Source organism: Rutilus rutilus (genome assembly GCF_951802725.1).
Source record: "Rutilus rutilus genome assembly, chromosome: 4".
NCBI classification, from domain to species: domain Eukaryota; kingdom Metazoa; phylum Chordata; class Actinopteri; order Cypriniformes; family Leuciscidae; genus Rutilus; species Rutilus rutilus.
In genome coordinates this window covers 43,421,763-43,435,636 of record NC_140212.1, presented here as the reverse complement: position 1 = coordinate 43,435,636, position 13,874 = coordinate 43,421,763, and the positions used below count along the sequence as shown (strand labels likewise).

Here is a 13,874-nt window from a genome sequence, read left to right as displayed (position 1 = left end):
GGCCAGATGAAAGTGTCAAGTGTGGGCCGGATCTGGGCCACAGCAACCTTGGTGTCTGGTGCACACACACACACACACACACACACACGCACATCTGAGCTTACAAAGCTACAAATTCTAGGCTATGCCTATGCATACTTATAGCTAAACTGTCATCATAAATATTGTTATTGTTATTAAGTATTTTAAAATAAAAAAACCAAGGCACATACTTACAAATACTTTAATAAGTCTTGGTATCCTGCCATCTGTGTGAAATGTTATATTGCTGATAATATTGAATTGCGAACTAGCATGAAAACAGGGAATTCTCATTCCACTGTTGCATATTGTTGCTTTGAGGCAACATAGCTATTTTACCCATTTACAAAAGAAATATTAAATGAAAACATAATCAACAGAGTGAAATAAATCAGAACTTACTCAAAATTGTGAAAATATTTTTTATTTCATGGAAATCCTAAGGAAAATGTCACTTTTTCAAAGTTTTGTGGAGCTGAAAGGATGTGGGTGCAGGTGAGGAAAAGACATTGAAAAGGGGGTTGGACAAGTTATGTGATCAAATAAAAACATTATATTGGCTTGTCATACTTCCTCCAGATTAAAATAAGCTTCTTTTTTTTTTTGATTTTTTTGATTTTGTAAGCCTGAGAATATGAGGGAAAATGGGTATGTTACCCTGAAGCAACACTATGCAATAGAGGGTTAAACATTCTTACCAATCTTTTATAATATGAAGATTCCCTTGATTGAGAAAATCACCAATGCTCTGTAGGTGGTATTATAATTGTGATCATTTCACACTTGCTTACATTTAAATTAATTCATAATTTATCTTATCACTTGAATGTGTTTTCTGTATGCTTATTTCTATTTTTGTTTTAGCGTGTTAAGAGGACTTTTATTTTGGTGTGTTAGTATTACGTCATAAGGCTGCGCCGCGCTCCCTCATCTGTGATTCTGCTGAAGAGAGGTTTGTGTTTTTAATCATTTAAAGTGTTTAAACCAATACAACCCGTTCGTACTATTATATAGAGAACTGTGAATTCAGTTTTTTTTTTTTACTAAGGAATGTAACACTGTAGGCTAATGTATAATAGCATTAATGAACAGTTGTTTATGAGTAAAGCACAAGCTTCGTTTCATTTCGCTCCGTTATTGTCAGTTTAACGCAAATAAATGTGGTCACATGACAGAATTATCCTACATGTGTTCGTGGTGTTTCTCCCGTTAAAGCTCCAGTTTTATCCATACTTCAAAGGCGCATTAATAATCTGTTAAATGCATGTTATTAAACCCTCTAAAATTATTCTACTGTGGTATTTGTTAAGAATAAGATGTATTATTCTAACATCAAACATTATTTATGACTATTTTTGTCATTTTGTCTATGGTTATTTTCTTGATTAGGCTACACATGAAAATAATTGAAATTGAAATGTTGTATTAAGTGACAACATGGATGTGTTATATCTACAGGTTAAATCTGTGAAATTTATTCTACTAAAATAAGTTGAGAGCCAATTGCACCAATATATTTTTTACATAGGCTATATCAATTTTGAATAGGCAGTTTCTCACTTTAAAAAAATAACAGGGGTATTATTAAGCATTAAAAGGCTCGACATTAAGCCTTGTCATGTAAATCGGTCATTCACTTGTGCGACTAAAAAAATTGCTTTTCTGGAATTTTTTTTTTTTGGTGGTGTAAATATAGTTTATTCTTAAGGAATATTCTTCTGCAATTCTGCATGTCATATTTAGCATACCTCGAGGGCTTTTTTTTAACCTTTATAAAGGGCATCCCCCCAGAATATATATAAATATATATTATATATATATATATAAACACGTTTTGCAATGATCACTCAAATGTGGTAATCAAACACTTGTGTGACAACGATATGTAATGGAGGCAGGGTGAATGATAGAATGAGAATGATACATTTGAGCCGTAAACAAACTATCTAAATACTGTTGCATAATCTTCACTAATGATTTTGTCTTTTAATTTAGTCACGTTTTACAAAAAATAACTTGTATCAATAAATATATCAAAAGTGTCACTGGCAAAACCTTATTATCTTCTATTATTAGTCTTAATTCCTCTAGTCTCTACCAGTGGAGGAAGAACTCAGATCTTTTTACTAAAGTAAAAGTAATAATGCCATAATGAAAACGTGTATAATTACATACAGTACTTATATACTATTTTAAATAAGTAGTCAGCAAAATGTACTAAACGTGAAACTAGGCTCCTCTTGATGCAAAATGGCCCTATATAAAGTGTTATAATTATATAAATGATTAGAATAAGGTAGCATTATAGGCAGAATGGGCTTTAACACGGTCTACACCGGGCGCGTCCGTTATTGCTCGCTTCGCAACAGCTGTTTACCCTACTTTTTACTCTATTCTGTTACAAAGCAGAACGAGGCATCAGTTTATTGTCGGAGATTTGTCGCTCGCTGTTAATTATTCTCATCTTAAACAGGACAAAGTATCCAAACACACAGGAAAACTCCTGATGAAGCGACTGAGATCCACGTGACACACTATTGAAAGATGGCGTTTATTAAAGAGGAGAGTGACGACGTGAAGATTGAAGAAACATTCAATGTAAAACATGAAGGAACTGAGGCGCAAACAGGTTGGTTTCATTCTCAAATGAATTTGATCCTTATTTAAAAGTCCAGCTCTACAGAAATAAATCATATTTTTGAAGAATCACTAAGAGCAAATTTTGCATTCTGTTCCATAACATGTTGAATGAAATCTTATGTATTATAGAAATAGTCTTTCCACGAGTTTGATGTATTGACATGCAAATTTAAGGGATAGTTCACCCAAAAATGAAAATTCTGTCATTAATTATTCACCCTCATCTCGTTCCAAACCTGTAAGACTTGCATTCATCTTCAGTAAATTAAGACAGTTGATATAGGTTTGTTGTAGATTCATCTCGTCTCTGAGAGAATGTGCCGCTAATGCAGCGACAGATGCCAAAAGTTTGTTTTTGCTTTAACTTTCACTTTCAGGGAATAAGTGAGTGCGTTTACATGCATGTTCTTAACCCTGTTATGCTTAATAAGCCAACAATGCATGTGGTCGTGTAAACGTGTTAACCCATTTTCCTTTATCGGAGTAAAGTCATAAACGGCTTAAGCATAAACCGATCGACACTGCTAGATTTTTGCTCCTTACCCCGATTTCTCCTGCCATCTAAACACATGAACCTGCGTTCTTTGGGCTTATTGAAGTGTGCATATGTGATAGGCTATATGACAGGAAAGCGTCCTTACTGTGCGTCCTTACGGAGGAGGAAATATATCCCAAACTCAGACTCTTGATGCAAGATATTATTCTCATCTCTATTATTCACATTCAACACTCCATCAGGAGACAGAATGGAGAAAAAAAACCTTGGGAGAACCCAGGCTCAGTCGGGGATTTTCCTCTGGCCAACGAACGAACAGTGTATGATTATGATTCAGGCAGCATTACAGGTCAAAAGTCAGACTGTTTGATATTCTAGGTATTATCAACTGGCCAGATTTTTGAGATTGCAATAGACGTGAAGGACTATAAAGCTAAACCACTTAGTGCTTTGTAAGTAATCAGCAAGGTTTTAAATTGTATACAATGTTTAATTGGGAGTCAAGCAGTGTTGACAGAACCGGGCTAATATTGTCATACTTCCTGGTTCTAGTAAGAACTCTAGTTGCTGCGTTTTGGACGAGCTGGAGTTTGTTTATTAAAGGTGCTGTCTGTAAGAATGACAGCTAGTGGTTGAAATAGGTAATGCAGTCCAAATTCGAAATATCGGAGATCGTTATTTCCCCCGCCCCCTCCTCCTCAGACTCGACGCTCACACAGGTTATCACTTTGAGGACACACAACAGGAACGAGCGCAATTGACAACAAAGGTAGGGCTGGGCGATATGGCCTAAAAAAAAAATCCCCGATTTTTTCACAAAAGTTCGGGGTTAAAGTGCAATCAGAAACAACAAGCCAAAAAGACAAGATGGCAGGCCCTGTCTTTGTAAACAGTGAAAATGTAATATAACATAATGTAACATAACATGAAAAGGGTGGATTGGGATTGGTGGGAAACGTGAAAAAAAAAAAAAAATGTACATCACAATAAAGTGTATTGTGATTGTCAAAACATTTGGTAACTAAACAGAATTTTATTAAGTTTAGTGACAACACAATGTTTACATGGTACAATGACTGGTATGCTACTGTTTTATTATTGCTTTCACAATTTCAATTCAGTTCTTGTGATTTGATTCTGATCTTGATTCAATATCGATTCCTTTGGATAAATACTAGGTACAGTAGATACATGTTAATTTAAAGCCCTGTCCGCTGGTATTATTGTTAAAGGTTAAAAATAACATCTCAAATTAAATATTATGCGTTTTTTTTATAATAACAAGTTCAACATTATAATATTTTAATGATATAGGTAAAAATATAATATGTAATATAGTTATCATATTTAGCTAAATACTACTCTCTACAGCAATTATTTTAAAGTCCAACTAACGTGCTATGGTCATTAATGGGCTTTCCAGAGGTAAAAGTAACTTTACGTGACGTATTGTCCTCTAGCTGTTATTATAGACCTCTTTCCACAGTTGAAAAACACAGATCGATCGATTTTATTTCATTTCGGTAAGTTGAACTGTATCTTTCAAATTACCTATTGATCCTTCGTGTTTATTTAGCCTACTATTAACTAGTAGTAAAGAGTAACAGATGATCGGTTCACGTGCCGCTTGAACTCTGTCAGCGATCTGTCAAGCGCCAAAACGGTGTTTATTGTTTGAATTTCGTAATTAAATCGACAGAATCTGAGAGCTGAGAATTTGTTTCATAGCAATAGTAACCTTCTCTGTCTTGTCTGTCGGTGTCAGTGTCCTCTTTGCTTCGCGACTTTTCTCTGCGTGAGAAAATGGATGTGTGGCGTGAGAGCGTTTAAAAAGTGACGATTGCGTGAGTCTCACGGTGAATTCGTGAGAGTTGGCAGCTCTGCGGATTAAGTTTGTAGGTTGTTTTTTTTGGCGGGTGTGGTTGTGCTGTCGCGGTCTTGCCGTGTTGTTTGTGTATCTCTATGCCAAACGCGCGGGGGAAGAGCTGAGCCCGGCGTTCAGAGCTATGGGAGCCCAGAGGGGAGCGTCGGCGAATGTTAAAGAGAAAACCGATTTTCATTCAAAAAAGTCGACGTAAACTGCACATTCGAATTAATCGATAAAATCGATTTATCGCCCAGCCCTAAACAAAGGCGAGGAGACTTACTTAAGTTAATTAACTTAAGTTAATGAGTTGATTTATCTGCGTTTTAATATGCTCTCGTTCATAGATATTTTAGATGGATGTTGAGACTTTTTAGGTCAGGTAGAATCTGCAATGTCTGACCCAGTTTGTTTGCTCCTTTCCAAGGATGCAATACGCTGTGTTTCCTGCCAACTGACATCCCGGGGGGGTTGAAATACTATTGGGTGAACTGGCAGTGGGCGGAGTCACACAGACCAAAACAAAAACCCACTGACTAAACGGAACGTGTTAAATAATAAGTAAAATAACTGGCTGTAGAAGTGTTTTTCAGAGAAACGAGTATGTGAACTTATGCATGTATGCATGTTTCCTAAATATCTGCAAACATACTATGGTATTTTTATGCTTTAGTGGAGTAAAAAAGTTACTTCCAGCACCTTTAAGCATGCAGGGCAACCAGCCAGTAGAGCATTACAATAGTCTAGCCTTGAGGTCAAGAACGCATGAACTAACTTTTCCGCATTTGTCTTTGAGAGCCTATGTCGTAGTTTAGATATATTTTTAAGATGGAAGAATGCGTTTTTACAGATGCTAGAAATGTGGCATTCAAATGAAAGATTGGTATCAAAGAGCACACCCAGGTTCCTATCTGACAACGAAGACTTGACAGAACATCCATTCAGTGTTAGACAATTTTTTATATTAGCTGTGCATTCCGTTTGGTATGTTTCATCGGGGAGTGGAGAAATATAACGCTGAGAATCTTCAGCGTAACAGTGAAAGCTAATTCCATGCTTCCTAATGATATCTCCTAAGGGTAGCATGTACAGAGTGAACAGCAACGGTCCTAGTACTGAGCCTTGTGGTACGCCATACTGAACTTGTGATCGATAAGACATCTCTTCATTTACTGCTACAAACTGATAGTCAGATAAGTATGCTAATGCAATTCCACTAATAACAACATAATAATAATAATAATAAGGTCTATTCAAAAGAATGTTATGGCCGATAGTATCAAATGCAACACTAAGATACAGATAGAGAGATACAACCATGATCAGATAGGAGCAAATCTACTCTAACTCTAATGAGAGCAGTCTCGGTACTATGATACGGTCTGCTTTCTTGTATCTTTGACTGAAACAGTAGTTTCGAGATCTGCCTGTAATTGACATTCTCTAAGATCAAGTTGCGTTTGTTTAATAAGAGGTTTAACAATAGTCAACTTAGTTAAGTTTTGGGTACATATCCTAATGACAAAGATGAATTAATGATATTAAGAAGAGGATCTATAGCCGCGTTTCCACTGTTGTGCCAAAAGTGGGCGTGCTAGTGTGTGCCAGGGCAGTCGCATTTCCACTGTCACTTCCGGCGCTTCCTCGGGGCCAACGGCCAGGGTTTTTTGGCCGACGGTCCAAAGCGGGCCAGCTCGGGCTTAAGGAGTGGTTACGAACAGAGGAGGAGTTTACTTTAAAATTAAAAACTTTAAAAATAATTTTAGCTCAAACCTCACTTTCATGTTTGTATACCTTCTGTTTGTGATCCGATGTGGATTCTGATCACCGTATAAGGCAAAAATATTTATACGCGATGCAAAGGACTGCGCTCTAACCATTATCAAAGTGAACATGGTAAATATGACCACTTGAAGAAATCAGACAAATCATAAAGGCTATCACAATCATGTTTTGATTTTATCTGTCAGTATGTCTCGTCTCTTTATACCGGACTGTCTGATTTCCATATTTAGCTCCGCATAGCCTATCATAAAATAAACTAAAGCAACTTCCTCTGTTTGTCGGACTGAAAATATAACTGTATTGGGAGAGAGTACTAAAGCTCATCAGGTCATATTTTTGGTGGCATATTTGTAGAAATGATCATTCTTTCTAAATGTGATGTAAATGTGTTCTGTAACTCTGTGTCCTCTTTCTTTTGTGAAATAACAGAAAACCACTTTATTTCTGTGTGACTAATGTGCAATTTTGACACAAAGTTATTCATTATGATTAATGTATCACTTTTTATTGTAAACCTGTGGTAAAACATCGATGCTTGGGTTTTAAATCTTAAGTAGGCCTAAACAACAAAAATGCCAACAAACGGTCTGCCAGAATTATGGCAGAATTGAATTGAAGGAAATTACTAGTTATCCCTTCTTTTGTTTAATTTATATACCCTGCTATCTTGGAGAGTTAAGAAGATTTGTCAGGCTGTGAGGAAATACAAAACTGGCATAACAGTAAAATAATATCTCTCAGGGGAAGCAGGAAGAAAAGTAGAGGACCTAATACTGAGCCCTGTGGTACTCCATCATTTTATTATATTTTATATATTTTAGACATAAATGGCAAATTTGAAATGGGTCTATAATGATCTTCTCCTGGGCAATTTTGTTTTTGTTTTTTGTTAACTGACAGTTTGAACATTTTTAGTTAAGAGTTTAACAATATTGTGAAGAGGTTTTGAGGTTGCATGCAACACCTATCTTAGTGCGTATAGCATCTAACATACATGTTGTTGCTTTGATACTGTTGATTTTGATGTTTGTTGCTTTGTACCATTAAACTGGGCTTAATTTGTATTTGTCTCTTTTTTTGCATTAGACTTGATGGCACTGAAAGAGGAGAGTCAAGAACTGAGTGAAATGGAAGAGAAAGACCAGTATGACAAACAGGATGATCTTATTATCGACGAAAAGTCATTTAGTTGCTCACAGACTGTAAAGACTTCACGAAAAAGAGCCAATGGATGTGATTTAACCTGCCAACAGTGTGGAAAAAGTTTCAATAGAAAAGGACATCTTAAAGTCCACATGAGAATTCACACTGGAGAGAAGCCTTACACCTGCCAACAGTGTGGAATAAGTTTCACTCAAGAAGTAATCCTTAACAGGCACGTTAGAGTTCACACTGGAGAGAAGCCTTTTACCTGCCAACAGTGTGGAAGGAGCTTTACTGAAAAGGGACACCTTAAAGTCCACATGAGGGTTCACACAGGAGAGAAGCCATACACTTGTCAACAGTGTGGAAAAAGTTTCTCTCAAAAAGTAATCCTTAACAGGCATGTTAGAATTCACACGTTAGAGAAGTCTTTCACTTGCAAACTGTGTGGAAATAGTTTCATTAAAGAAGAAAGCCTCAAAAGCCACATGAGAAGTCACACCGGAGAGAAGCCTTTTACCTGCAAACTGTGTGGAAATAGTTTTATTCAGAAAGGAAGCCTCAAAAGCCATATGAGAATTCATACGGGAGAGAAGCCGTTCGCCTGCAAACTGTGTGAAAATAGTTTCAATCGAAAAGCAAGCCTTAAAAGCCACATGAGAATTCACACTGGAGAGCAGCCGTTCACATGCCCTCAGTGTGGAAAGAGTTTTACACATAAACCAACTTTTAATAACCACATGAGAATTCACACCGGAGAGAAGCCTTTCTCCTGCAAACTGTGTGGAAAGAGTTTCATTCGGAAAGCAAGCCTTAAAAACCATGTGAGGACTCATACTGGAGAGCAGCCTTTCACATGCCCTCAATGTGGGAGAGGTTTTACATATAAAACAACCTTTAATGCCCACATGAGAATTCACACTGGAGAACAGCCTTACACCTGCCCCAAATGTGGAAGGAATTTTAGACAAAAAACGACTTTTAATGTCCACATGAGAGTTCACACTGGAGAGAAGCCTTTCACCTGCCAACAGTGTGGAAAGAGTTTCGCTGAAAAAGGAAACCTTAAAAAACACATGAGAATTCACACTGGAGAGAAGCCTTTTACATGTGATCAGTGTGGAAAGAATTTTGCACGGAAAGTGAACCTTGATTCCCACATGAAGATTCACATTTAATTGTAATCAGTGTAACCAAAAAATGTGAGACCCCATTTTTGTTCATTGTGTGGGAAGTGTTTAAAATGACTCTAGAAAATATGCATTTGCGTGAAATTTAGGCTACGCTCATGCCGCAACTGAATTTGGTCCAAATTGTTTTGCCCCACCTCCTTTCAAAAATTGAGTAGTTGCAGTAATCGCCCTCTAATTTTGACTGTATGGAGTCACTCTATTACATATAAGGATGCCTCAGAATCAAATATTAGTTAAACTTCTGTCTTGCTGTGAAATGCTTAGGGCCTATAGGCAGAGTAGGCAATTGCCTTGGGCTCTGGGTTTGATGCAGGGCCTCCATCACCGTCCACCAATCAAGACGGGCAGCAAAATCCTAGGCTCTCTGTCCATTGGATGTAGATGAATTGTCATTCACCTGTAATGAAACCATTGTCACCGTATCAAAGTGGGTACATTCACGCGAACAGTGAATGACATTGAACAGGAGCTGACTAGCATAATTGTAAAGTAAAAACAAAGAAGTTTGTATTAAAAGTCAAAGATCAAACACACTGAAGCAGTGGTTCCCAAACTTTTTAGTGTCCACCCCTTGAGGCGTTTACCATCCTTCAGCGTACCCCTTATTTTCCACTTAGACTGCAGTCATACCTTTTCTATTATGGGACAATATTTGCCCCCTAAATTTATTTTCCAGTGCATTTTTTTACCTTTATAAAACAAATAATGTTTTAAATATATAAATAATTAATAGAGAAATATGCAATAATGGTAAAAACAAAGTGATTATTTTGAATATTAAACTAAAACCACCAATAGATGGCAGTAAGTCACAGTCTTAAAGGGTTCACCCAAAAATTAAATCAATCAGTTTATAAAGTTATAAATATGGATATTTTTTTCCAAAAACGCATCGCTTCGCTTCAGAAGGCCTTTATTAACCCCCTAATGCCATATGGATTACTTTAATTATGGATGGATGCACTTGAACTTCAAAATCTAAGTTACTAATCATTCCCATTATAAAGCTTGGAAGCACCAGGATATATTTTAACATAACTCTTACCCCTTTTCCACCAAGGCAGTGCTGGTGCCAGTTCGGAGCCAGTGCCTACTCGCGAACCAGTTCTTTGTGTGTCGACAGCCAAAGAACCGGTTCTCGGCCAGGAAAATTGGTTTCAAAGCGGCACCAACTCTTTGCTGGACTAGAACCGTTCTTTTCAAATTCAAATTCAAATTCAAATTTATTTATAAAGCACTAAATAAAACAACAAAGTTGACCATAGTGCTGTACAAGCAATAAAAACAATGAGCAGAGAAAAACAAATAAAAGAAAATGCATATCCATATATCTCAATAGGTAATATAAACATCATAAAACAGTAAAAAAACATATATTATAAAAAGGAAATAAATGACACTAGCACCCTCCACACTATCTTGATCGAACGCTATCATAAAAAAAATATGTTTTCAGATGGCTTTTAAACTGACCGAGTGTAGGAAGGTCCCTGATATATAAAGGTAAACTGTTCCATAATTTAGGGGCGGCGACCGCAAACGTGCGATCCCCTCTAGACTTCATCTTAGACCGAGGAACAACAAGACGTTTCTGAGATTGTGATCGTAGTGATCTCACTGACTTTTGTTCCTGGATTAGATCAGCAATATAAGATGGGGCTAAACCATGTAGAGATTTAAATGAATCCTAAAAGTAACAGGCAACCAATGTAATGATTTTAACACCGGAGTAATATGATCGAATTTGCGAGTGCTTGTAAGCAATCTTGCAGCCGCATTCTGGACCATCTGCAGTCTATCTAAAACTTTATTTTGGGCACCATAATATAACGAAATCTCGGTTCTTTTACCACGTCATGCTTACGTCGGGGGCTGGGGGCGGGGTTATTGTCGAACTTCTTCTCGAACGTAACCTCCGTCTATAGTAATCCAGACGAGCTGTGTTCTAAACGTCGTCTTCTGACCCCAATATAGGATCGCAAAGCCAGGAGAAACATTTGCAGACGATGTAGTCCGCCATTGTAATTGTTATGCTTGAATTTGGCGCAAGCGTTTCTAGGAAAGCTAAGACGTAGCCTATGGCAACGTACACAGTGACGTAACAACGTCGTTCGCTGGGCTCTCTAGTCAGTGGAAAAACAAACAGGTTCTGAAAAGGTTCGCAAGTTGAACCAACTTTGAACCAGCACCAGTTCCGAACCAGTTCTTTTTTGGTGGAAAAGGGGTATCTGACTGTGTTTTGACTGAAAGAAGAAAGTCATATTCACCTAGGATGACTTGAGGGTGAGATAATTTTCATTTTTGGGTGAACTAACCCTTTAATAAGTCATTCATTCATCTAGTAATGAAGCAACTGACTGTATTTATGAATGAATGCATAGTGTGGATCATACGCTGCTTGAGTGGATGCAGTCAGTTTTGACGCAAAAGATGAGATAATTTGATTGGATGTTACGTATTTACGGCATTTAGACAGTTAGAAATACATACTCTGTACAATCACACATGTTGTCTTATTAGCTTGTCTTACATGTCACTCCCATCATTTGAGGATTTAACCTTTGCACTCTCCGTGTTTAATACCTATGTGAGAGACAAATAAAAAACAAAACTTACTTGGGTAAAACCCCTTGCTTATCATGTCCATTGCCACTGTATCCCAAAATTCTTCTATGTTAACATGACCATCATAGGTCGCAGGTGGAGACTGAATTTCACTCACTGTGATATAAAAAAACTTAATTCAAAGCCAAATATGTGAATTATTAATTTAAACCGAAACATAAAAAACTATGATAGGAACAAATGCAACTACAATAACTTTACTTACCTGGGATGCTGAACACTCCTTTTTTATGAAGGTCCATAATCACCGTAGATGGATTGTATCCACAGGACACACAGGAGTAAATGTAGTCCAGATCACATAAGGCTTCAAAGTGAAGATACGCCTGCATGATTAGGTCACCTTTGGGCAAGGACTCTCCCTCTGTGGCTTCAATTGTCTGCACAACCCTACCTACAGCTGTGTGATTCTGGAAGGACGACAGAAAGAAGGAGGGGAAATGGTTAAAATAAAATAAAAATAAGAGCCCTCAACTTATAAAAGAGGTTCTAGTCATTTAAAGCCCAAGCAAGTATCAAATGTATGTCTTATCCGAGTCATTAACAATAATAATACTACAAGTGTTTAAAGTTAAAGAGTCCTGCTAGTCACAAGTAAAATAGCAGGTATTATTTTCTAATATTGTACCTGTAGAGAATTTCGCAAAACCCCACACAAATGCAACGAGAGGATTACATTATCGTTGAAATTGTGCAAACCGTCACTCCATTCTTGGTATCTGTATGTGAGGTTGCATTTATGGCACAGCTTGTAGTAAGTAGATACACCTGAGAAAACAAAGATTATTTACTGACAAATAAATATCTATCAAAGCAACAACATAACATTTTTTTTATCAAAGCAATATGAATTGTACAAATGTCATACCCTGAATCACTCCATTGAATGTAACAATATTCGCCCAGCAAGTTATCATCATTGGCTCACTCAAAACTCCCTTGCATATTTTGCATTCAACTTCCTCAGGCACAAGATGTTTTGGGAAATTATTAAAAGCCTTTCCATGTTTTGACTTTTGTATAATGGTTTGTGGAATTTCCACTATTTTCCAGCAAATATTTCATCATCCTTTTAATAGTAGTAGAGTTGGGGGGATATGAAAGATCTTGACAGCAGGCATCATCATTACATGTATGAGCAGTGTTGAAAACCTCCTCTGAACTCTTGATCCTCTTGAAGAGTTGTGGCATCATCTGGAAAAGATGCCACTTTGCTGTAGCCTTGTGAATGCATGATTGGCGAGGTCAGGCACAAGGACAATGCCAGTTATTTTTCTTTTTATCATAAGCCACCATGACTCTTCCCATCCTGCTGTAATAGGACACTGTTGGTTCAAATACAGAAATGAAATGCTTTGTTGATGGACCTCCAACAGTGACATGAAAAGACAAAGGTGTCTCTGCAGTATTTGCCTCTTGCTGCAACTTTAAAAGCTGGGCTTTCCTTGCCTCACCAAACCACTTCTGCTGCACCAGCTGAGAGAGACTGTTTTCTGTCAGTGCATCATTGAGGTTGGCAACTTGTTTACAAAAAGACAGTGATTTGACATGGCAACACTCAAAAGGCAGTATTCCAGTGTTATGGGCAAACTCTGGATTCAAAATACACTGGTCAAGTTCACATGCTGAGCGATAGTTTGGGCCCCAAGTATTTTTTATTACATGTATGGGTGTTGCTTTGACCATGAAAAGCCTTTTCAACGGCAAATATGCAAAGATTTTCATCAATGCACTCAGATTGAAAGTGCCTCTCAGGACTAATTGCATTTTCCTTCTCAGTGTGTTGCCTTCTAATGTGAGTTCGTAGATTTTTGGCAAGCAAGGTCAAATCACATTGGCTGCAAGTTACAGTCCTCTTTACTGAGCATTTTGGGAGGATGGCAGGTGGCTGCGACTGAGGCTGAGGCTGCTGGACAGAGGAGGAAGACTGAGGTTGAGGCTGCTGGACAGAGGAGGAAGACTGAGGCTGAGGCTGCTGGACAGAGGAGGAAGACTGAGGTTGAGGCTGCTGGACAGAGGAGGAAGACTGAGGTTGAGGCTGCTGGACAGAGGAGGAAGACTGAGGTTGAGGCTGCTGGACAGAGGAGGAAGACTGAGGTTGAGGCTG

The 13,874-nt window shown here is 37.6% G+C and overlaps 1 protein-coding gene across 2 annotated transcripts; it reads left to right on the top strand.

Moving 5' to 3' along the window:
- Nucleotides 1–442: 442 nt before the first annotated feature.
- LOC311289916 (uncharacterized protein) lies at nucleotides 443–11,758 on the top strand. 2 transcript variants are annotated; one of them, XM_084408187.1, is made up of 3 exons: nucleotides 443–973; nucleotides 2,517–2,650; nucleotides 7,893–11,758. In XM_084408187.1, the coding sequence occupies exons 2-3, from the start codon at nucleotides 2,566–2,568 to the stop codon at nucleotides 9,125–9,127; spliced, it is 1,320 nt and encodes a 439-aa protein (XP_084264313.1). In that variant the 5' UTR covers nucleotides 443–973; nucleotides 2,517–2,565; the 3' UTR covers nucleotides 9,128–11,758. The 2 variants fall into 2 exon arrangements, with proteins under 2 accessions (XP_084264313.1, XP_084264312.1); XM_084408186.1 differs by having other exon boundaries at nucleotides 445–973; nucleotides 2,495–2,650.
- The last annotated feature ends 2,116 nt before the right edge of the window (nucleotides 11,759–13,874 follow it).